Source organism: Ovis aries, chromosome 7 (genome assembly GCF_016772045.2).
Source record: "Ovis aries strain OAR_USU_Benz2616 breed Rambouillet chromosome 7, ARS-UI_Ramb_v3.0, whole genome shotgun sequence".
NCBI lineage: Eukaryota > Metazoa > Chordata > Mammalia > Artiodactyla > Bovidae > Ovis > Ovis aries.
The window spans coordinates 23,878,988-23,905,182 of NC_056060.1; the positions used below are offsets into that span (position 1 = coordinate 23,878,988).

The 26,195-nt window shown below is 39.6% G+C and overlaps 2 protein-coding genes across 2 annotated transcripts; one reads left to right on the forward strand and one right to left on the reverse strand.

The window, feature by feature from the left end:
- The first annotated feature begins 4,665 nt into the window (after positions 1 to 4,665).
- On the forward strand, positions 4,666 to 10,993 carry LOC101106775 (olfactory receptor 4E1). Its single transcript, XM_004010357.6, has 2 exons — positions 4,666 to 6,121; positions 9,179 to 10,993. The coding sequence occupies exon 2, from the start codon at positions 9,197 to 9,199 to the stop codon at positions 10,142 to 10,144; it is 948 nt and encodes a 315-aa protein (XP_004010406.3). The 5' UTR covers positions 4,666 to 6,121; positions 9,179 to 9,196; the 3' UTR covers positions 10,145 to 10,993.
- Positions 10,994 to 16,989: 5,996 nt separating this feature from the next.
- Positions 16,990 to 17,931, reverse strand: LOC101113680 (olfactory receptor 4E2). Its single transcript, XM_004010918.3, has one exon. It carries the CDS (start codon positions 17,929 to 17,931, stop codon positions 16,990 to 16,992), a length of 942 nt encoding a protein of 313 aa, XP_004010967.3.
- Between the last annotated feature and the right edge of the window lie 8,264 nt (positions 17,932 to 26,195).

Below are 26,195 nucleotides of genomic sequence, written 5' to 3' on the forward strand. Positions count from 1 at the left end.
GGTACATATATACAATGGAGTATTACTCGGCCATTAAAAAGAATACATTTGAATCAGTTCTAATGAGGTGGATGAAACTGGAGCCTATTATGCAGAGTGAAGTAAGCCAGAAAGAAAAACACCAATATAGTATACTAACGCATATATATGGAATTTAGAAAGATGGTAACAATAACCCTGTATGCGAGACAGCAAAAGAAACACAGATGTATAGAACAGTCTTTTGGACTCTGTGGGCAAGGGCAAGGGTGAGATGATTTGAGAGAATGGCATTGAAACATCTATATTATCACATGTGAAACGAATCACCAGTCCAGTTTTGATGCATGATACAGGATGCTAGGGGCTGGTGCACTGGGATGACCCAGAGGGATGGGATGGGAAGGGAGGAGGGAGGGGGGTTCAGGATGGGGAACATGTGTAGACCTGTGGCAGATTCATGTCAATGCATGGCAAAACCAATACAATATAGTAAAGTAAAAAATAAATAAATAAATAAAAATATTATTTTATAAATAACAGAAAAAGGAAATACATAAATAAAACAAAATAAAACATAAAAAAAAAAAGAAAACTCAGTTGTGTCGATTCTTTGTGACCCCATGGACAGTAGCCTGTCAGGCTCCTCTGTCCATGGGATTTTCCAGGCAAGAACACTTGACTGGGTTTCCATGCCCTCCTCCAGGGGATCTTCCTAACCCAGGGATCAAATCCAGGTTTCCCACTTTGCAGGTGGATTCTTTACCAGCTGAGCCACCAGGAAACACACCAAAGAAAACAATAACATTAATTTTCTGATTCTTCACCCTTTTTCTTTTCCTTTGCTCTATCACTAATCTTGTTTATTATTGTATTCTAATGCCTTATATTTCTTGACTGACAGATTTATCAGTGTGATCTCTCCTATCTTCATAATGTTGATGGTCTTCTACCACTTAGGGAAAAAACGTAATTCTCCTGTGTGTCTTTCTCAGACCACAATCATAGGTTCAATTACCAGATTTGTAATCCCTCAGCTAATCTTACTGACAGAAATATAATAGCTGTTCCTTTAAACACTTCAGAAAGTAAATTTCCTTCTATATATCTGCTATCATACTTGGTTTTTTTTCTTAATACAGTTTATTTATTTTATTTGGTTGCATTGGGTCTTAGTTACAGCATGTCAGATCTAGTTCTCTGACCAGGGATCGAACCCAGGCCCCCTCCATTGGCAACACAGAGTCTTAGCCATGGACCACCGAAGAAATCCTTCATACTTAGGTTTTTCTCACATAATTAGTCTTAAGTTTTGGTCTTGTAAAAATTGGATTTTGACAACAGAATCTTCTTCTGGAGTCATTATAATCCTAACCACAAAAGTCAATTGATCAGAAATGGAAGCTCATATTGGGGCTATCTTTGATGTAATACTCAGTTTGTTCTGAGTGTTATAAAACTAAGGTCTTATTTTGCAGGGGTTGTCTAACTCCACTTTTTTTAAAAAATCTGCCTTCCTTAATGAACCAAAAATTGTCTCACTCCTGTTGAGTTGAATAATGCTTATCTTCTCAATAGCGTCTGTCTTACTGAGTCGATGCCATTTATGAAAATACAACTTATGCTTTGGAATCCCAAAAGGTAGTTTCAATTCATTAGCTAGAGTTTTCATGGATAAACACATAACTCAATTTCCTCTTAGCTAGACAAGAAAAACTTTATGCTATAGCAAACTCTTCTTGATACATCTGTATAAGTAATAGGTGGTCAAGTAAAACCATTTATGAGTAAGCTAGATAAAAGCCTCCGGTTCTCTAGAAAAGACCAACTTGTCATTTGGTTAAGTTTCTATTGCCTGAGTTTAATCATCTAAGCTCTTGTCCTTAGGATTTATTACAAGGACAAATAATTATCTTATTCCTAGCAATTGCCTGTGTTGCCATTAACCAGTGTTGTTGTTGCTGTTTAGCAGTTATAAGTTGTGTCCAACTCTTTTGCAACCCCATGGGCTGTAGCATGCCAGCCTCCTCTGTCCATGGAATTTCCCAAGCAAGAATACTGGAGGGCATTGCCATTTCCTTCTCCAGGGGATCTTCCCAACCCAGGAATTAAATTCATGTCTCCTACACCTCCTGCACTGCAGATGGATTTTCTACCATTGAGCCAACAGGGGAAACACATTAATCAGTGTATACTGTTAATATTCTTATATGCTATTGCAAATGCACTGTCATGTCAAAAATTCAACTACAACTGTATGGAAGAAATTAACACAACATTGTAAATCAGCTATACTTCAATAAAATTTTTAAATTACTGCCGGCTGATTTAGTGATTTTAGTAGAGAGTCAGTAACTTTTCAGAAGTGACCATGTCACTTGGATCTTTTTAAATGGAGAGAATAGAATGAAAAGTAGGAAAAAGTCAAGCAATACCAAAGAATCAGTGAAGACAAAAAATAATAAAAAATTATCTCTTCCCTATACCTGTGAAAAAATTCAATTTAACTTAATAAGCAACTCTTAAAATTGAGATATAATTAACACATAACATTATATTAGTTTCAGGTATACAATTAATGATTTAATGTTTGTATATGATTCAAAATGATCATCACAATAGCATCCATCACCGCACATATGTACAATATTCTGTGCGTGTGAGGAGAACTCTTAAGATCTACTCTTTCGGCAACTACAGTCACCATGCGGCTTTGTATCCCCATCAATTATTTATTCTACAGCTGGAAGTTCATACTTTTCAACCCCCTTCACCCCATTTTGCCCACTCTCCACTCCCTGCTTATGGCAACTGCCAATCTATTCTCTGTTTCTCTGAGATCATCTTGTTTTTTTGGTTTGGGGTCTTTTGTTTGTTTGGTTGGTTGGTTGAGTTTCTTTTTATTCAGATTCAACACATAAGTGAAGAAGCAACATTTTTAAGTATGCATCTTCTAGAGGTGGTAAGATCAAAAGTTGTTCCTTCTTTATAAATGAATCCACAGGAAGTAAGAGACTAAATCCTGGATTCAACAGCAGATTGCCTGCATTCAAGCCCTGGTTCAGGTGCTTACCTGACATGTAAACTCTGAAAATCACTTGACATCAAGTCCAATTTTTCTATAATGCTCTCTTCCTTACAAGGGTGTTGTGAAGACCAAATAAACAATAACCATGAAAGAGTTTTTCAAACGCTGAAGTGCAGTTCAAGTTTAAAACATTGCTTTCATTTATTCTGTGAAGGAAATAGGAACACACAATTTTGGAGCATAAGGGATTTTCAGGGATGGAAAGCCTGAGTGGAATAATCTATGTGGCTGTCTGCGTACAGTCAGAGGGAAGTAGTACGCCAGGGGAGAGGGTTACAAGAGGAATAGAAATTATAAAGATTTTGAAGATTAATTTCTCAACCTCGCATTTTACCAATAACAGTGATAACAGTAACTGGCCTACAATCAACTGAACATCATTTTCTATATTGCTCTTGGTGTATTATACTTGTGATAAAGTATCTCAATTCCAAATGTTCAGAAGGTTAGTGTGGCCTGCATAGTGTGGCCTGCATAGTGTGGCCTCTCTTCCTCATGTATACACCAATTGCCAAAGTGACGATACAAGTCCCGTGTTAGCCAAGAAACATGATCTGTAAGTCCTGAAAGCACTGGGTTTTTCAATATAGTCAAGTTGCCCTCTTATTAGTGATAATGAATCCAACAAGAAAATTGGGGAAAAGGAACCCAAGCCACAAGACCGAATTTTCAGTCACTTCTAACACTTTCCCTCTTTTACCATCTCCTCTTCCACATGGAGGGTCAGCTAAATGCTTACTTCTAGCTCCATACCCTTGATTTTGGCCATCCTAATCACAAAACTCTTCAATCTTGAAATTCAAAGGATAACCTTCATCCCTCCCCTTTGGATTCTTCTTTTACTAATGTATACTACCAAACATATATCTAAGCAGAGAGAGCAAAATGGGAATTAGAGCTGTGCTGTGTGCTTAGTCGCTCAGTCATGTCCAACTCGTTGTGACCCCATGGACTGTAGCCCACTAGACTCCTGTTTCCATGGGGACTCTCCAGGCAAGAATTCTGGAGTAGGTGGCCATGCCCTCCTCCAGGGGATCTTCTGAACCCAGGTCTCCCACACTGCAGGTGAATTCTTTACCATCTGAGCCACCAGAGAAGCCCCTTTGAATTCTTCTTTTACTAATTTTTACTACCAAACATATATCTAAGCAGAGAAAGCAAAATGGGAATTAGAGCAAGAGGTTCTAAATTTTCTTTATCTAAAGTAATGAATACATGATGGGGGAAAAATTGGCTAATTAGTGATGGCTTTTGAGTTTCTTTGAATTCTATGTTACATAATTATATTAATGTAGATAACACTTTGTAAAGATTTTAAGAGCTCTGAGAAAAAAGTTACCATTTTTATTCATATTTAATGGATGAGAAAAGGAGGCCTCCGGGTTAAATAACTTACCCAAATTTACACTTAGAATGTTGTAATCTGTATTCAAGCAATCTGACTCTAGAATTCCAAAACTTGACCTCTCTGCAGAGAACTGATTAAAATTTTAACTCCATTGCCCATTCCTCAGCTGTATGTTTTTTATGGATTGCATAAGAAAACAGGAGAGCCCCTAACCTAGTACTTAGCACGTAGTATCCATCCATCACCTCTCAGTCATGTTCGACACTTTGCAATCCCATGGACTGTAGTGTGCCAAGCTCCTCTATCTGTGGGATTTCCCAGGCAAGACTATTGGAGTGGGTTGCCATTTCGTCCTCCAGGGGTCTTCCCTACCCAAGAATTGAAGCCGCATCTCCTATATCGCCTGCATTGCAGGCGAATTCTTTACCGCTTGAGCCATCCAGGAGCACACAGTAAGTGATCGCTAAAATAATAGTTCATTTAATCCTAAAGATTAAGATGTTAGTCCTGCTTTCTCATTAAATGCCCTTAGTGATGACTTCAAAGCCCATAACTTTAGCCCCCACAGAATTAACTTTTTCTGACTGGTGACTAGGGGAAGCTGATGTCATTGCTTAAGAGTTCCCATGAAGCCTATATAAGTCAGGTAGAACAGCACCAACACTGCAGCTGCCCTTCCCAGCTGCTTTCTATCTCTACAGATTTCCCTTCAGTACTTGAAGGTAGAGTAACCCACCTAAAACTAGCAAGACACACTTTCCACCTAGAGAGTGTGCTGCGAAGAAAACAGGTTGCTTCAGTTACACTGGCTCAGAACAATTAGGTCGAGTTTTGTGCAGACATGTCCTGGTAAACTAGTGGGCCTGCAAAAGACGTTGGCAGTGGCTTTCCATCCCTTCTGCTCATCACTACAGCCTGACAAAGTGCAAACAAGATGTCATTCCTATACCACATATTCAACTGACTGAAAACCAATTCCAGAAAATCTTAGAGCAGAGCTGTATTCTCTACGTATTGAAAAGCATGATAATAACATAGGTACAAAGGTGTGATTTTGCAGAAATGCTGAAATACCTCTGGTAAAATATCATCAAATATATCTACTGTGAATTACTACCAAAAACTGTGAATAAGAACCAAGGGAACTTCGAGGGCTCTGATCTTCCTCGTAAAATATCAAGGTAAATGGGGCTATTTGACTAGTTGAACTTAAAAATAAATTTCTATTTCTACTGGAAAATAATACTGTCTTTTTGTTTTGTGTTTTTGTGTTTTATTAAGTCAGATGGAATTGCACGTACATTCAGAGGCACAGCACTTGAATATTTATGTGAAAATTCACAACTGATAACTCATTCCACAGTAGACTCGGCAGTTCAGGAGGACTGTGCACAGTATTGTTCAATCTTTTAAAACCCATGCCTCCTTTTAAAAAATTTCTAATAATTATTTTTTAATTTATTTATTTTTATTTGGAGGGTAATTGCTTTACAACACTGTGTTTTTGTTTCTGCTATACATCAGCATGAATCAGCCATAGGTCTACCTACTTCCCCTCTCTCTTGAACCTCCCACCCACCTCCCAATCCATCCCACCACTCTAGGTCGTCACAAAGTACCAGAAAATAATACTCTTAATATTGAAAATACAAGACTAACAATTCAGTTCTCTTTGGAGGTGCTCAGAGCATCAGAAACAACCCAAGGTGAGTTTTATAGACTTTTAAATATTTTTTATGTCTCTGCTTCTAATTGTTTTTTCCTGTTTTCCTGAAATGTATACAATAGGCACTAGATTTTTGATGTGTGAATCATCCTTTTGATATAAACTAATAACAAATTCCTACTATGGTGGAACACATCCATTTCTCAAAACATTTTTTCCTGTGGCTCCACAGAAATAGAAAAAAAAAATGGCAATGGGAAAAGTTTAGTTAGAAATGAATATCCATATCCTCTGGTGAGGGAACAGTCTTCATTTCAAACCTAGTTCTCAGAATGCACATTCTTCTCTATCTATGCTGGTAAATTTTTTCTTTTTGATTTTAAAAGAAACCCCTGGTTCTATTCTTGGCTAGTTCTTCAGCTTTCAATTTGCAATCATCCTTTGAGAATGTAATAAATTGCAAAGATAACAGATGTAAATCATCAAACATTTAATATAGTTTTCTGGAGGAAAAACTTTAAGTGGACACTCCAAGAGAAAATTTTAAATAGTAAAATCAATCCATAGCTATTAAGATGTAACTGTAAATATTAATTCAAGCGCTAGATACTGTGTGTGAGTTTAACTTAAATGATGACTGAAAGACTTCTCTACCCTCCAAAATACCATCTTTGTGACAGATCTGCTTTGCTAGTTCCTTTCGGTGACACTGCCATTAGTCTTTCCTCTGGTACAGACAACAAAAAAAGGCATTGTCTGCAGAAGAGCATCATCATGAGGCATGGGAAATATTTGAGAAGAAAGGGCAATGGAGTAGAAGAGAAACTGTTTCCTCTATTTTCTTTCCATAAGCAGTGTGAAGTTGATTCATTTGACTGGCAGAAAGCCTGATCTTGAGGACAAAATAAAGAACCTGTAGTCATCAAGGAAGAAAGCAGGATGATGAGATAATCATGCATGCTCAGTGGTGTCCAACTCTTTGCCACCCTATGGACTGTAGCCAGGCTTCTCTGTCCATGGGATTTCCCAGCAAGAATACTGGAGTGGGTTGCCATTTCCTCCTCCAAGGGATCTGTCTGCTCTGGGATTGAATTAGTGTCTTCTGTGTCTCCTGCATTGACAGGCAGATACTTTACCACTGCACCACCCGGGATAGGATAATAGTGCCTGAGGAACCAGGAGGACAGCTTACTTAGGTGAGCCATCCCTGCAAGGCTATACTTCCAGGCAGTGACACATGAGAGGCAAGCCTGAGAAAAGAGGCTTCCCACAGATGCCCACCCAAACTGCCCCATGAACCTAGGAGAGTAAAAGAGAGGTTGTCACTGAGACATACTGTACTTTATACCACCATTATGTCAATTATCACAAAAATTCAGATCAGAAAAGTAGTAAAGAAAGCCTGCACCAAAAGTCAGGAGGCCCAAGCTCTAGACCCAGCTATTACTCCAGTTTTTTGTAAACGTGGCCAGTTGCTTTCCCTCTCTGTGTTTTGCTTTCTCCATTAAAAAAAAAAAAAAAGATTAGGTAAACTCTCAGTTCCCATTGGAGAAGGCAATGGCACCCCACTCCAGTGCTCTTGCCTGGAGGATCCCATGGATGGAGGAGCCTGGTGGGCTGCAGTCCATGGGGTCGCCAGGAGTTGGACACGACTGAGTGACTTCACTTTCACTTTTCACTTTCATGCATTGGAGAAGGAAATGGCAACCCACTCCAGTGTTCTTGCCTGGAGAATCCCAGGGATGGGGCAGCCTGGTGGGCTGCCGTCTATGGGGTCGCACAGAGTTGGACACGACTGAAGCAACTTAGCAGCAGCAGCAGCAGCAGCAGATCCCATTAAAAACTGAGAACTTGTGACTCTATATAATATATGCATTTCTTTTCTCAATATTTGTTTATTAATTTGAGTGCACCACCAGGTCTTAGTTGCAACATGTGAGATCTAATTCTCTGACAGGGATCAAACCCACGCCCCCTGCAATGGGAATGTGGAGTCTTAGTCACTGGACGAACAGGAAAGTCCCAATATATACATCTTTTACAAAATTAGGGATGCTTGGGTCAAAAGTAGACTAATCTTTTTTAAAAGCAACTACTGTTGATTTACTGTGGTCTATTAAGTCAGACAAGAGAGTTGGAATTTAAAAGAACTGAGATAATCTAGCCAAGACAGTGATGCTGTTAGGCCTGGACTTTGACCTCCAGGTTAAGTATGAGCAAGTCTGTCCTCAACTCAGAGGTGGAGGAGAAGCAAGCCTCTCTGTACCCTCTCCAGCTTTCCTAAGTTTCCCTGGGTTCTATCTAGCCTCCTCTAAAGTATTGTTCAAAGAACATCTCAGCCACATTGCCAGCAACTTGGTGAAAATCTACTGCCTTCTGAAATCTAGATCACTAAAAATACAGTCTCAGGGTATCATGGCAGAGCAAACAAGGAAGTAAGGGTTTGGGTTCGTGAACATGTGGTCAACAGGACAATAAAGAAAACTATGTTCAAGGTCAGAATTTGTATAACCCTGGAAAAATTACTTATTGAGGGTAAGAAGAACCTTCATTTCTTCTCCTATAAAAATCTATACCCTAAAACTAAACCTGATATTTTATACAATAAGGGAAAAATAAGTTATTTGATTTCTCCCTACCTGATGAGAAGAGCTGACTCATTTGAAAAGACCCTGATGCTGGGAAAGACTGAGGGCAGGAGGAGAAGGGGATGACAGAGGATGAGATGGTTGAATGGCGTCACCGACACAATGGACATGGATTTGGGTGGACTCTGGGAGTTGGTGATGGACAGGGAGGCCTGGTGTGCTGCTATTCATGGGGTTGCAAAGAGTTGGACACGACTGGTGACTGAACTGAACTGTCCAAGATTGTTTTACACCTCTTAGTGAATCAATTTTTTCTATTCTTTTGTTCCAAAAGTGTGTGTTTAGCAACTACTATGTGTCCAGCATAATTTAAGATGCTGAATGGGGATTTTAAAATGAGATACTTCAGTAGAAATTCTGGATGGAGAAATGTCATAAACACAGAAGAACCTAAGTGGCCAAATGACTGATTCAGATATTAAGTGGGGTTTTTTTCTAATTTTTGACAGGAGTGTGCAACAGTGAGAATGGAAGAGGCCGTTCTACTCAATCAAACAACTGCACTGACATATTTTCGGCTTAGAGGTCTATCTACAAATCAGAATGTGCAGATGGCTGCATTTGCCATGTTCCTTGTTTTCTATGTCCTGACACTGATTGGAAACATCCTCATTGTCATAACCATTATCTATGACCATCATCTCCATACCCCCATGTATTTCTTTCTCAGCAACCTATCCTTCATCGATGTGTGCCACTCCACCGTCACTGTCCCCAAGATGCTGATAGACACCTGGTCAGCGGAGAAGCTCATCTCCTTTGATGCCTGTGTAACTCAGATGTTCTTCCTGCACCTCTTCGCCTGCACAGAGATCTTTCTCCTCACTGTCATGGCTTATGATCGGTATGTGGCTATCTGCAAACCGCTGCAGTACATGACAGTGATGAACTGGAAAGTGTGTGTGCTGCTGGCTGTGGCCCTCTGGACAGGGGGTACCATCCACTCCATAGCGCTGACCTCACTCACCATCAAGCTGCCCTACTGTGATCCTCATGACATTGACAACTTCTTCTGTGATGTGCCTCAGGTGATCAAACTGGCCTGCACCGATACCCACATCATTGAGATTCTCATCGTCTCCAACAGTGGGCTGATCTCCGTGGTCTGTTTTGTGGTCCTTGTGGTGTCCTACGTGGTTATCCTGGTGAGTCTGAGGCAGCAGATCTCAGAAGGCCGGCGGAAGGCCCTGTCCACCTGCGCGGCCCACCTCACCGTGGTCACACTCTTTCTGGGACACTGCATCTTCATCTATTCCCGGCCATCCACCAGCCTCCCAGAGGACAAGGTGGTGTCTGTGTTTTTCACCGCTGTCACACCCCTGCTGAACCCTATCATCTACACCCTTCGGAATGAAGACATGAAAAATGCCTTGAACAAGTTAATGGGGAGGGTAAAGGGAAGAGAAAAGAAATGAAAATGTCTAAGCCCTTATGGTGCCTGGTGTTCCAAATTAAAGAAATGCCTAGCAAAGATATGTTACAAGCCACATTGATCAAACTATATGACTTGTGAAACTATCTTCCAGTCCGATAACTGACAATCATAGCAATTACTATGATTTTTAATATCTTCCACAGGCGGGAAATTGTTCTAGGCACTGTGCAATTACTTAATTCTCACAACAACCCTGTGAGGTGTGTATAAGCTTGTTTACTCATGAAGAAGCCAAAGCTCAAAAATACCAAACACCATGCCCAAGGTCACCCAGCCAGGAAATGATGAACGTAGGATGTTAAGCCAAATGTATCAACACAAACATGTTGTTTTCCTTACATCATGGTTCCTATCCCTGCGTTTGTGTTAGGGTGATAACCAAAGTCTAAGCAAATGTTCAGATTTCTGGGCAGCACTTGCCAACAGCATTCACTCAGACACTTGCCTAAATAGCTTTGCAAACATTGGTAAAGCAGGCAAAGTAAGTTTGCAAATGACTTCAGTAAAGCAGAAGGAAGACTTTGAACCACTGAAGTTGATATCCTCAAGTGTTCAGGAAAAACTCTTCCATTAAGACAATAAAATGGGGATATCTTATTATCCATTCATCTGACAAATATTTACTGAGCACCTATTATGTGCTAAGTACTAGGTTCGTAATCATAAATAAAATACATAGTCCTCCTTTCATGCTGTTTAGAGTTTAGTGAGAATAGGAGACAAGAATATGTGGGAAGAGAATTTGAGGAAGAATGGGTACATGCATATGTATTGCTGAGTCCCTTAGTGTTCACCTGGAACTATCACAACATTGTGTGTCAATCAGCTATACGCCAATACAAAATAAAAAGGGTTTTAAAAAAGGAAAACAAAATATAAACAAATTTTAATTTCAGATCATGACAAATGTCATGAAAGACAATGATGTTAGAGAGTTAGAGAAGAGACTGTCTCTAGATTGCTTAGTTAAGAAGGTCATCTCTGAGGAAATGCCATTTAAGCTAGGATCTGAAAGATGAAAAAAGAGCCAACCATGAGAAAAGAAAGGTGATGAACTTTCTAGGCAGAGGAAATGGCAGATGTAAAGATCGATGTTTAGAAAGAACCTGGCCTCTTCCAAGAAATAAAAGGCCAGTGTGGACACCACCCTTATGGCAGAAAGTGAAGAGAAACTAAAAAGCCTCTTGATGAAAGTGAAAGTGGAGAGTAAAAAAGTTGGCTTAAAGCTCAACATTCAGAAAATGAAGATCATGGCATCTGGTCCCATCACTTCATGGGAAATAGATGGAGAAACAATGGAAACAGTGTCAGACTTTGTTTTTCTGGGCTCCAAAATCACTGCAGATGGTGATTGCAGCCATGAAATTAAAAGACGCTTACTCCTTAGAAGGAAAGTTATGACCAACCTAGATAGCATATTCAAAAGCAGAGATATTACTTTGCCAACAAAGGTCCGTCTAGTCAAGGCTATGGTTTTCCAGTGATCATGTATGGATCTGAGAGTTGGACTGTGAAGAAAGCTGAGCACCAAAGAATTGATGTTTTTGAACTGTGATGTGAAGACTCTTGAGAGTCCCTTGGACTTCAAGGAGATCCAACCAGTCCATCCTAAAGGAGATCAATCCTGGGTGTTCTTTGGAAGGAATGATGCTAAAGCTGAAACTCCAATACTTTGGCCACCTCATGCGAAGAGTTGACTCATTTGAAAATATTCTGATGCTGGGAGGGATTGAGGGCAGGAGGAGAAGCGGATGACAGAGGATGAGATGTCTGGATGGCATCACCGACTCAATGAACGTGAGTTTGTGTGAACTCCAAGAGTTGGTGATGGACAGGGAGGCCTGGTGTGCTGCAATTCATGGGGTCACAAAGAACCGGACACGACTGAGCATCTGAACTGAACTGAACTGAACTGTGGTTATAACTTTGAATGTGAGGCAGAGAATGGTGAGGGATGATATTGAAGAAACAAAAAAGAATACTTTCATGTCCTCTCAAGAAGTTTGGAATATTTTTCAGTATAGTAGGAAGGTATCAGAATGGTGCAAGCACAGACCAGACATGACATAATTTGTGTTTAAATGAACTCGTTCTAGTTACTATGTAGAGAATTCATTCAGCTCAGCATTTGTTACTAAATAATAGTCACTCAATGTCACACTAATGGCTGGGAGAAAATGCCAAGTTGAATATAACACAGTTCTATGCTCCAGAATCTTTGGTCTAGTTGTGGTGACACACATTGTAATGTCATGAAACACTGTGCTCTGAGTGTAATGTGCTGAGTGGAATGGATAATAGGCGATATGAAGAGGATATTTCAGGCAACAGTGTCTCCTACCTGTGTACAAAAAGTGTGGCATAATGGGACCCAGCAGTTTACTCTGACTCCAGTGAAGAGGGCATGCTTAAATGCAGGGGGCTTTCAAAGGCAATCAGTAAAGGCGTGGTCAATAAATGTGTGGGTCACAAGACCCATGTCATATTTTTATGGTACTTTTGACAGGGCTGTGTCGAGAAGGAAATTTAAGCCATTTAAGCCATTTCAGTTGTACAGAAGTGTGGTTATCATGGTAGTAAGGTATTCTACAGGTTTTCTGGGCAACACAATTTAACTTACAACAGACAGTACTAATCACAGAGTAATCTCATTCCCAAAGATAACTCTGTGCATAGTATAAAATCTAATTCATTGGGACTGGTTCATGGAATAACTAAACTGAATTTGAAAATTATGGAATTTGTATGAAATAATTGCTTTTATTATAGGCGATGGCAGACAATCAAGAGGTACAGCGCATCAAAGAAACCAAATAGAATCACCTTGTGTAGGATTCACACAGACAAACACCCACAAAGTGATAGTAAGACAACGCTTCACGGCAGTACTTAAGTGGTAGCTGGTAAAACTACAATGGAACAATTTTTTTTTTTGGTAGTTGCAAGCAAAATTTCTAATACTACCCGTCTTCAATCACATTAATCCTCATAACTCTCTAGAGAAGTAATGTAAAACTTTACTCTCCATTTCACAGGAAATGCAGAATGGAAATGGCAACCCACTCCAGTATTCTTGCCTGGAGAATCCCATGGATGGAGGAACCTGGTAGGCTACAGTCCATGGGGTTGCAAAGAGTCGGACACGAATGAGCAACTTCACTTCACTTTTCACAGGAAAAGATTTTTAGACTGAGATAAAATAAAATATGCTTAGTTACCCATTAAATAAATAGGAGAGTAAAAAGTAGAATGAAAATACCTTGACTCTTGGTTCTGTGGCTAACTTACTTTAAAGAGGAGACAGGAATCACTATCACACAGAAGTTTGTTCAGCAACCTTGTAATAGACAATTAAAGTCCTCAGATTACAATCATCTTCTCTGCAATAGAGTAACTAATTGCCATAGTAGAAATAAACAAATGAGGATTAGGAATTTATTTCTGCACAAAAGGTACTAATGAGTGTGGAAATCTGCTCATATAAAAGTCTAAAATGTACAGGCATAATTAGATAATATTTCTAAGTTTTCCAGGTATGTATAGTAGTGATAGCTAGGCCTGATTTCACTTACAAATACATAAAACTCTGATTTTGACTTGGGTTATATTCATGAAATAGTAGGGGATTGACAATGCATGACATTTTTTTGCCAATTTTCATATAATAGGGTTTAGATATTTTCATGAGCATCCCCCAGTTTAATAAGCTGTTTTGAGAACTTTCTGTCATTTCAATCATTTCTTACCTTTCAACCAGGGTTAATGAGTCACTCACTCTGTGTTGGGTATGTGTATGTCCATATTATCTGGAAACCAATTCCCTAAAGTACTCATAAGCACTATTTTTACAAGTTAACAGAACTTGGCAGAATAATAGCCCAAAGGCCTCAATCAATTCTAATTCCTTTCAGAATAATCAAAGAAATATTAGGTATTTTATTATTAAGTGTATCCTATTTCATGCCATTATCTCCATTACAATTGATGTAACTATTTTATATGGCAGCTCTCTGACCATCTATAGGGTCTCTACTCCCTAGGGAGTAATCCTACTCCCCTTGGCCACAGTATACCATCATCCTCTTTACCTCAGGATTTTGCCTGGAGTCTTCTTGATTTGGACTTTCCCATTCCACAATGAATTATTATACTTCTCCCAAGAGTGCTATTTTAGTTAACTCAGGAAATTAACACATAGAAATTATGTAAATCCAAGTACCTTCTTAACTATTTTCACCTATTTCTTCAAATAAATTTTAGAATATTATTGAAAATTATTGACCCAAAAAAGTCCTATGGAGTTTCTAAGTAAATTAAATTTATAAATCAATTTAAGAAAATCCATTATATTAGCAATTTTTCTATTCTTATACAAGGACATGTCTATATCTCTATCTCTCTACATTTTCTCAGCACAGCTTTGTAGTTTTTATCATAGAGGCATATATGCTTCCTTTATTGGGTGAAAAGAAAATCCCATATAAACAAATCTGTATTGATTTTTTATTGCAGCTATAACAACTTTACTACAAACTTAGAAGTCTACCCAACATAAATATATCTTCTTACAGCTCTGTCAGTAGCTCAACACAAATTTCACTGAACTAAAAATCAAAGGTCAACAGGGATACACTGCTTTCTCCTTCTTCTTCGTCCCAGGTTTATGGAGGACTCATTGACAAAAATTGAATATATTTAAACTGTACAACATGATAATTTGATTATTATCACAATCAATTCTATTAACACATCCATCACCTTATACAGTTACCGTGCGTCTGTCTGTGTGTCTGTCTGGTGAGGATACTTAGGACCTGTTCTCTCAACAATTGTCAAGTATACAATAGGGTATTATTAACTATTGTCCTTGTGCTATACAGTAAATCCCCAGAACTTATTTATCTTACAACTGAAAGTTTGGCTGAATTATTTTCTGAAGGCAATAGAAGAGAATCCGTTTCCTTCCCTTGTTCAGTTTCTAGAGAGCACCCAGATTCCTGAGTCCGTGAGCCCCTCCTCTGCCTTGCGGGCCAGCAGCATCGAACTTCTCTGGCTTCTACAGCCATGCCTGCCTCTGATCCTCCTGTTTCCCTCTCCTGTCTCCAAGAGCATTTGGATTACATTAGGTCCACCTGGATGATCTAGGCTACTATTTCTATCTCAAAGTCAGCTGACTAGCAAACCTTAATCCCTGTTTGCTGTTCAACCTAGAATATTAACAGGTTCCAGAGACTGGATGTAAACATCTTTGGGGGACTGTTAACTTTGTTTACCACATCACCTGTAACCCTTTCTTCTTTCCTTTGTCACAAATTCCAAAAAGTTCTCACTAAGTTTAGTATTTCATTGTAATAACTAATTCATCACTATTTCCTGGTACATGTAATTACTCTAATTCTTATAAATTCTCCTTTCTCTTTTATTGAACATTACCATTTCTTACATATTGATATTTAAGTGTTAGTCGCTCAGTCATGCCCGACTCTTCGCGACCCCATGGACTGCAGCTCACCAGGTTCCTCTGTCCATGAGATTTTCCAGGCAATGATACTGGAGTGGGTTGCCATTTCCTTCTCCATTTTTACATTAAAGGCTACCATAAATCACATTTTTATGAAATAGAAAAGGAAAAATTTCAGACCAATAACCACCACAATGTAGATTCAAACATTCTTCACAGAATAGCAAAATGTGAAAACAAGTCAGTAATGTTTTTTAAAAAAATAATTCATTATGGCCATATAAAGTTTATCCCAACAGAGCAAAGAATTCAGGCATAAAAGCGTATATACTGTATGATTCGATTTACATGAAAATCTAGGAAAGACAAACTTAGTTTACAGCAAGAAAAAATCAGATGCTTGGGTGTTTGGGTGGGGATGAGATTATTGGCTGGGAAGGCTCTGAAGAAATTTTGGGGGGTGATAGAAATGTTCTATATCTTGACTAGGGAGATAGTTGCATGAGTGAACCTTTGTCACAGTTTATCAAACTGTACAATTAAAATAAGTGCATTTTATGTAATTAACTTCTACCTTAACAAAGTTTATTTTTAAGTAAGTTCCAATATATCTCCGCCTTGATTTTGTAAAAATAAAGTACTACCAAAAGTACAGAATGTGTGTAGAGATAAATAAGAGAATCACTTTCAAAGTGACAAAGTTTAATTCAATATAAATATGCTGCTGTTGTTGATTTAACTAAGTCATGTCCAATTCTTTGAGATCCATGGACTGTAGGCTGCTAAGCTCCTCTGCCCATGGAATTTCCCAGGCAAGAATACTGGAGTGGCTTGCCATTCCCTTCTCAAGGGAATCTTCCCAACCCAGGGATTGAACTCACATCTCCCTGCACTGGCAAACGGATTCTTTATCTCTGAGCAACGAGGGAAGCCACTAAATATCATATAAAGCTTAAATAAACACTTTGAAAATACATTCGAAAGCAGGATCACTGTAATGTATAAAACATAGGTGTAATGTACAGCTTCCCAGAGGCAAAACCTACAGAACTGTACAAATCAAACAAGTAGGTTCTCTCAGAACTCTCCCTGTTCCTAAAACTAAGACTATGCCCCCAAAGTCTGTGTGTTCTTTCACTGGTGAAACTAGAAGTTTTCTTTAAATTTGTCCAGATCCTTTTCCCTTACATGTGACAACATGTATCTTTTCCTTTATTTAAGTAATAGTTGCTAAGTCCCCCTCTTTAGTACAGAAGTCTGGCCTGAAATGACTCTCTAGTTCATTTCACCTAACAACTTTGATTTCTTACCCTTAGTCACTCATGAAACATATGACCAAAATAATATCTGTAATTCCAAGTCCGTCATGTACATGATTTCATGGAAAAAACTTGCCTCTGCCTGAGATGCTTCATGGCATTTTTCACTTCCTCATTCCTCAAGGTGTAAATGAGGGGATTCAGCACAGGGGTGACCAGCGTGTAGAAGACAGATACCACCTTGTCACTGGAGAAGTTGGTGTCTGGATGAGTGTAGAGGAAGATACACGGCCCAAAGAAGAGGGCAATCATCAGGAAGTGGGCTGAGCAGGTCGACAGGGCTTTCCTGCGCCCTTCAGCTGACTGTTTTCTAAGAGACACCAAGATGACCGTGTAGGAGGTGACCAAAGCCAGAAAACAGAAGAGGGAGATGGTCCCACTATTGGACACAATCAGCATTCCTGTGAGATATGTATCTGTGCAGGCCAGCTTGATGACAGGAGGAACATCACAGAAGTAACTATCAATTATGCTGGGGCCACAGTAAGGTAGGCGAATGGTCAAGAAGGTCTGCACCAGTGAGTGAACGGTACCCCCCAACCAGAGAGCAAAGACAAGCTGTACGCAGACCCTCATGTCCATCACATTGGGGTAGTGTAATGGCGCACAGATGGCTACATAACGATCATAGGCCATAACGGTCAGCAGAAAGATCTCAGCACAGGCAAACAGATGTAGGAAGAAGAGCTGTGCAATGCAATGATCAAAGGAAATGGTCTTCCTCTCCAAAAGCAAACCCTCCAGCATCTTGGGCACAGTGACAGATGAGTGGCAGATGTCAATAAAGGACAGATTGCTCAGGAAGAAATACATGGGGGTATGAAGACGTGGAGTAAAGACTATGGTAACCATGATCAGAATGTTCCCCAAAAGGGTTAGCACATACATGACTGAGAATGCCATGAAAAATAATATCTGCAGTACCCAGTTATCAGTGAGTCCCAAGAAGACAAATTGAGTCACTCTTGTTTGGTTCAGAGCATCCATCCAATGAGCTTCCAAAGGACCTTGTGGGGGAAAAAAAAAAAAAACATGAACAGTAATTTAGCCTTAATGTTATAGGAGTGGAACTAACAGAAGTGACTCTGAATTTCTATCTGGGTTGCTTATTTATTATCATGGTATGTAGAGTATAAGATCAATTTAATTGCAATTGTTATAATATATCCAGTCTTCCTTGGTGGTTCAGTCGGTAAAGAATCTGCCTGCAATGAAGGAGACTGCTTGCAATATAGGAGACCCAGGTTTGATCCCTGAGTCAGGAAGATCCCCTGGAGAAGGATGACAACCCACTCCAGTATTCTTGCCTGAAAAATCCGATTGATACAGAAGCCTGGCGGGCTGCAGTCCCTGGGGTTGCAAGAGTCAGACACGACTTAGCAACTAGAGTACATATTATACCCAGTATATATCAGAAGCCATTCTATGCACTTTATATACACCATTCTGTTTAGCCATAACTGTACCATTGCATGGGCTTCCGCACTGGCTCAGCAATAAAGAATCTGCCTGCAATGCAGGAACCACAAGAGATGTGGGTTTGATCCCTGGGTGGGGAAGATCCCCTGGAGCAGGGCATGGCAACCGCCTCAGTATTCTTGCCTGGAGAATCCCATGGACAGAGGAGCCTGGCAGGCTACAGTCCATAGGGTCACAGATAGTCAGACAGGACTGAAGCAACTTAGCACACATGAACACACCATTGCATAAGTGTTATTGTTCCTGTCTTGCAGGTAAGCAAGCTCTACAAGAATAAATAAATTGCCCAAAACCCTTAGCCACGAGTTGGGTGATTTTTTTCATTTCAGTCTAACCCACAGGCAACACCAATTTAGAATTCTAAAATACCACTCCCAGCTAAAATCATTCACTATTCCACTCTTTCTATCAAAAATACCTTCAAAGCCTGCAACTGTCTGCTACATTTATTTTTCAGGTACAGGATCTTCTCTCCAACCAAGCATGCTACCTCCATCTTGTTACTTTCCAAAATCCTTGTTCACATGTGGTGAATTCATATAACTATAATGTTTGGCCTTCACTTCCCTAAGCCTCAGTTTTCTGAACTGTAGCATAGGAACTAGACATCTTTTCTATGTGATTAGTCGTAGCAGATGTCTAGGTCTTCTGTCAAAAAGATCAAGAGAAAAGCCAGGGTTTGGGAAGAACTTCTGACTCTGAAGGATATCATAAAAAATTGAAGCCCATATATATGTTTTAGAAAAAATCTAAACAACTGACAAAAGATTAATTTCCAAAATATGCAAGCAGCTCATATAGCTCAATACCAGAAAAACAAACAACCCAATCAAAAAGTGGTAAAAACACCTAAACAGACATTTCTCCAAAGAAGACATCCAGATGGCTAACAAATACATGAAAAGGTGCTCAATATAGCTCATTATTAGAGAAATGCAAATCAAAACTACAATGAGATATCACCTCATACCAATCAGAATGGCCATCATCAAAAAGTCTAAAAACAATAAATGCTGGAGAGAATGTGGAGAAAAGGAAATGCTCTTGCACTGTTGGTGGCGATGTAAACTGGGACAGCCACTGTGAGGACAGTATGGAGATTCCTTAAAAAACTAGAAATAAAACCACCATAGGACCCAGCAATCTCACTCCTAGGCATATACCCTGAGGAAACCAAAATTGAAAAAAACACATGTATCCCATCATTCCTTGCAGCACTATTTACAATAGCTAGAACCTAGATTCACTTTCACTTTTCACTTTCATGCCTTGGAGAAGGAAATGGCAACCCACTCCAGTGTTCTTGCCTGAAGAATCCCAGGGGTAGGGAAGCCTGGTGGGCTGCCATCTGTGGGGTCACACAGATGTTCATCAACAGACACATGGATAAAGAAGTTGTGGTACATATACACAATGGAATCGTACTCAGCCATAAAAAGGAACGCATTTGAGTCAGTTCTGATGAGGTGGATGAACTAGAACCTATTATACAGAGTGAAGTGAGTCAGAAAGAGAAAGATAAATATCGTATTCTAATGCATATCTACGGAATCTAGAAAAATGGTACTGAAGAATTTATTTTCAGGGCAGCAATGGAGAAACAGACATGGAAAATAGACTTATGGACATGGGGAAAGGGGAGGAGAGGGTGAGCTGTAAGGAAAGAGTAATATGGAAACTTACATTACCATATTTAACATAGAGAGCCAATGGGAATTTGCTGTATGGCTCAGGAAACTCAAACAGAGGCTCTGAATCAACCTAGAGGGGTGGGGTAGGGAGGGAGATGTGAGGAGGTTCAAAAGGGAGGGATATATGTATACCTATAACTCCAGTATTTTGGCCACCTCATGTGAAGAGTTGACTCATTGGAAGAAACTCTGATGCTGGGAGGGATTGGGGGCAGGAGGAGAAGGGGACGACAGAGGATGAGATGGCTGGATGGCATCACTGACTCGATGGACATGAGTCTGAGTGAACTCCGGGAGTTGGTGATGGACAGGGAGGCCTGGAGTGCTGCGATTCATGGGGTCGCAAAGAGTCGGACACAACTGAGCGACTGAACTGAACTGATGGCTGATTCATGTTGAGGTTCGACAGAAAACAACAAAATTCTGTAAAGCAATTATCCTTCAATTAAAAAATAAATTAAAAAAAAAGAAAAAATCTAATGAAAAGCACTGAACTTTGGGATTGGCTGAAATTTTCAAAGCCAAGATAGTTTCCTTTATGTCCTTAGGCTGTTCCCAGGGGCAGCAGATGGTAGTTATTGCTTCTTTAGCTCCAGAGAAATTTATTTACTGTTAGTAAACAGAGTTTTTGCTCTGGTTTTAAAAAGAGGTGGGCTGAGACTTTGACAAAGGGTCACTTTAGAAAAATTACACAGCCTCTCTGAACTTCAGTTCAGTTCACTTCAGTTCAGTCTCTCAGTCATGTCTGACTCTGTGACCTCATGAACTGCAGCACGCCAGGCCTCGCTGTTCATCACCAACTCCTGGAGTCCACCCAAACCCATGTCCATTGAGTCGGTGATGCCATCAAACCATCTCATCCTCTGTCATCCCCTTCTCCTCCTGCCCTTAATCTTTCCCAGCATCAGGATCTTTTCAAATGAGTCACCTTCACATCAGGTGGCCAAAGTATTGGAGTTTCAACATCAGTCCTTCCAATGAACACCCAGGACTGATCTCCTTCAGAATGGACTGGCTGGATCTCCTTGCAGTCCAAGGGACTCTCAAGAGTCTTCTCCAACACCACAGTTCAAAAGCATCAATTCTTCGGCACTCAGCTTTCTTTATAGTCCAACTCTCACATCCATACGTGATTACTGGAAAAATCATAGCCTTGACTAGATGGACCTTTGTTGACAAAGTAATGTCTCTGCTTTTTAATATGCTGTCTAGGTTGGTCTTAACTTTCCTTCCAAGGAGTAAGTGTCTTTTAATTTCATGGATGCAATGACCATCTACACCATCTGCAGATTTTGGAGACCAAGAAAATAAAGTCAGCCACTGTTTCCCCTGTTTCCCCATCTATTTGCCATGAAGTGATGGGACTGGATGCCATGATCTTAGTTTTCTGAATGTTGAGCTTTAAGCCAACTTTTTCACTCTCTTCTTTCACTTTCATCAAGGGGCTCTTTAGTTCTTCACTTTCTGCCATAAGGGTGGTGTCATCTGCATATCTGAGGTTATTGATATTTCTCCTGGCAATCTTGATTCCAGCTTGTGCTTCTTCCAGCCCAGTTTCCTCATATGTACAAATCAATCCCTGGGTCAGGAAGATCCCTGGAGGAAGAAATGGCCACCTGCTACAGTATTCTTGCCTGGAAAAATGCCACGGATAGAGGAGCCAGGCGGGCTATAGTCCATATAACCAGACACGACTGAAGCAACTTAGCACATAGGCACGAATGCACACAAACCTACTTCACAAACTGTTATTCAAGTGGCCAACATAGAGCCCAGAACTTGTAATGCATAAAAGTCTTCTTTATATTATAACTAAGAGATATCTGCAAAATAACCATCCCAAAAATCCCTAAGAGAGAAAATGTAGGTCATGTATTTAGTAGCCTAAAATAAGAACCGCAAAAGAGTAGGTGATAAAAAGTGAGAGGGACTTCCCTGGTGGACCGGTGGGCTAAGACTACAGGCCCCCAATGCAGACGGCCTGTGTTCAATCCCTCGTTGGGGAACTAGATCCCACATACTGCAACTAAGAGTTCATATGCTGCAACTAAAGAGCCTGCATGCAGGATCTTTTCTTGCATCCAGGATCATTTATTTGCATGCAGTGAAATAAATAAATAAATATGAAAGAGAGAGAGAGAGAAAGAAAAAGAGAGAGGGCTCACTGGTTAATCAAACAATATTTAGTGAATGCTCCAACAGCATCTGTGCCCAAGGAATATTCTTTCCCCAGACTACCCAGGGCTCTATCTTTCTCATTTTTAAGGTTTTATCTCAAATATGACCCTCGCATGGAGGTCCTGCAGACAACTATAACCAAAAGAACAACCTCTCACTTACACAATATCCTAGTCCATCTCTTTTGTAGCACTTATAAAGACTTGAAATTATCTAAATTATTTGCATTCATATCTACTGTCTGCTTTTACAAATATAAACCCTTCGAGGACAAAGACTAGATCTCTTTGGTTTATGACTACATACCCAAAGCTTGTGTTCAGCAGTGAATGAGATCCCAACTCCCAGCCGTAATAAGTTCAGCAGTGACTAAGACTTCCATGCTTTAAACTACAGAAGCCCCTGAAGAAACGCTAAGGAGTTTCTGCCCTAAAGAGTCCATAAAAACAAAAACATATACGATAAAAATAACAACAAGTATACACTGCCAGTTGAAAGTAGATTTTAACAGTCTCCTGGTTTTTAAAGATTTTATTCTTCTGAAAAGATGCAGAGCACCTCCTTCAACTGTCCCATTCTTTCTCTGTGTCTCTTCAACCTTTGCACTCTTTGTCCACCATCATGCTGATCTGTTTTATACTTATATTATATTTTATATCTATTCTATATTTTTTCTTATGCCTGAAAATAAAAAAGTCTGGAGGGCTGAAGAAGTATAATCAAAAAGTTGGAAAGGTGAGGCACATTGAAATGACCAATATACCTGCAGGGAAGAAATGTACACAAAAAAACATTGTTATTCTTAGTATTTGGTGACACATGATTAGTGCTATCTTGCTGTAAACGCATTAAATTTCACTCCTTCCTTGAGTCATCCAGTAAACTCACAGATGGACTGACCCATAAATAATTTTGCAGATGGGGACCTTTAAGTGTAGAAACATAGAACAACAGTATTAGCTCAACAAATACTTTTGCATGATTATAAACTCTCCAATATTTTAAATTACTACTTTTAGAAATTATTTATTAGAAATGAATTTACTAGCTCAAAAATTGTGACTCAAAATACAGTGTTGTCAAACTGCTTTCCAAAATGTTGGCAGGGTTGAGTTAATTTACTCATGGTCACTCAGTTAGCAATTGGTTGAAACAGGATTTGAATTTCCTGTTCAAAAGATTTTCCTATTTCCAAAAGCCTACACTCTCAACCTCTGTGCCATGCTGCTTAAAAGCAAAAAATATAAAATGTCCTTTAAGGAGGAAGAAAGTGCGAGTATGCACCTCCCGAAGGAAGAGAAACATCTCATTCATAAAGTATGTGGCACAAAGGAGAAACTCACCAAATATTCCATGAACTAATTGAAAAAAATATTTGTAAAGTAACACTGAAATGAAGTTTCAAACTTTGGGAGGAAGTTGATCTGTGCATTAAAATATTTGTCTAGATTTTTAAGGAAAACCATAAAAATCTTATCTACAAAGGGGCAACTGAACAAAAAGGACTAGAGTCCCCAATGGATATCACTGTTGTTATACTGATGTATATTGGTATTCTTCATAAAATGCTACAAGAAAATAAAAATCTGTCCCTTCCTATCCTTTCCCTGCCATCTGCCTTTCTCCCAAGAGCTCCACAATTCCCACACCAGCTCTGCATTGGAGACAGTAAGAATTTTCCCATATTTGAAATCACTCCTCTCAGAAGTATAGTGAATTGTCAGGGATCAAACATTGTAAGCAGCAGCCTCCTTTAACTTGTGAATCCCCAGTTTCAGTCCACTCATCCTTACTGTTTGCTCAGAGATACTCAAACCCCATCTTTACCTGCCTCTTCTCTCTTTGTTGCCACCTGATCTCTAGTTCAGCACTACAGGCTCAAGCCTTGGCAAAGACACACTTAGCGACGACTCCCTTTGCCAAGGAGAAACTGAGCTCCATCGCAGTAGACTATTATCGTTTTAGCTTCCAAAGGGAATCTGTAAAACCCTGAGTTGCCACGATCTTTTATTTTAACTTTTTGTGTTGTGTTAGGGTATGCGGGCTTCCCAGGTGTCGCTAGTGATAAAGAATCCACCTACCAATGCAGGAGACATAAGAGATATGGGTTGGGAAGATCCCCTGAAGAAGGGAATGGCAATTCACCCAGTATTTTGCCTGAAAATTTCCATTTACAGAGGAACGTGGCAGGCTACATCCATAGGGTCACAGTCGGACAGGACTGAAGTGACTCAGCACGCATGCATGCATAGCCGATGAACAATGTGGTGATAGTTTCAGGTGAACAGCGAAGGGACTCAGCCAGACATATACATGCATCCATCCTCCCCCAAACCTCCCCCCTCCCCGTCAACCAGGCTGACACACAACACTGAGTAGATAGAGTTCCACATGCCATACAACGGGTCTTTGTTGGTTATCCATTTTGAATATAGCAGTGTGTACACGACCTTCCCGAACTCCCGAACTATCCCTTCCCCCAGCCACCATAAGTTTGTTTTCTAAGTCTGTGAGTCTCTTTTTGCTTTGTGACCTCACTTGTGTCATTTCTTTTTAGATTCCACATTTAAGAGATGTTATATACCTCCTTCTCTGATCTTGCTTGGAGCCATCTTGTATGAGAGAAGTGCCTGTGTCAGTTGAAAGCCAGGGGCTTAAACCCTAAAGAAGAGGAAGGCAGAAGCTCCTGAGTGAGTGAGTGAAGTCGCTCAGTCGTGCCCGACTCTTTGCAACCCCATCAATAGTAGCCTGCACCAAGCTCCTCCATCCATGGGATTTTCAAGGCAAGAGTACTGGAGTGGGTTGCCATTTCCTTCTCCAGGGAATCTTCCCAAACCAGGGATCGAACCCAGGTCTCTCAGATTGTAGACAGACTCTTTACCATCTGAGCCACCAGGGAAGAAGAGAGAAGACAGAAGCTCCTAGGGACACTCTAAACTTTGACAGCTTTATTTCTCTAATAAAGTGGGGTGCAGCTAAGTTCAGAGATGGTTTGTAGCTTGCCCAGCTTTTGCATGGCAGAACTGGGACTCTGTCCCAGTTCCCCTGCCCTTGGATTTTTCCACTACTCAGCAGTTGCCTCCAGAGAGCTGAGCTAGGTAAACTCCTAAATCTTTTAGTATTAATGTATTTTATTTAGTTTCCTTTTTAAAGATTTTATTCTTCACAGAATACTGCATTGTCTTTTTAATGCCATAGACTCATTTTATTTAGATATTTTTGATGTGAACCATTTTTTAAAGTCCTTATTGAATCTGTTACAATATTGTTTCTGTTTAAACATTATGATTTGGACATTAATAACTGGTTTTCTATTTAAATAGTTTCACCTTTTTAATATTGGTCTCTTAATTTGTTAATCCCCTTCCTTCTCTATAAATTTTGCATTTCACCTTTTCAATACCCTTGCTTTCTTCTAGCCAAGAAAGGTAAAACTAAGCCTATTTGCCATTCCATTTCAATCATTAACTATTATGAACACCATTAAAACTATATTTGAATAAGTCCCAGAATCTGTTACTCAAAGACCATTCATTCATTCAACAAACATTTATTATAGAAAGCATTTATCTTTAGTTAATATAAATAAATTGCATATTTTATGAAATATGACCTGATAATAACTTTAGGCTTAAAATTTTGTGTCAAGAATATGTAAAATTGTTTTGATTTTGGTAATCATGTCACAACATATATGTGCAGCAAATCACCACATTGTCACCTTAAATATATATACTTTTTATCTGTCAATTATACTTCAGTAAAGCTAGGGGAGAAAACAGAAAAGTTTTTAAGGAGTTGTGTCAAATTAAATCCAGTTAATCTTACTTAGGTTCTACTATTGCCCTGCTGAGTTAAAAAACATTATCAAGTGAAGACCTGCACTTCCCTGGTGGCTCAGGA

What these genes read in the sequence shown, in the direction of transcription:
- LOC101106775 (XM_004010357.6), top strand. Translation starts at nt 9,197, where the DNA reads ATGGAAGAGGCCGTTCTACTCAATCAAACAACTGCACTGACATATTTT.
- LOC101113680 (XM_004010918.3), bottom strand. Translation starts at nt 17,931, where the DNA reads ATGGATGCTCTGAACCAAACAAGAGTGACTCAATTTGTCTTCTTGGGA.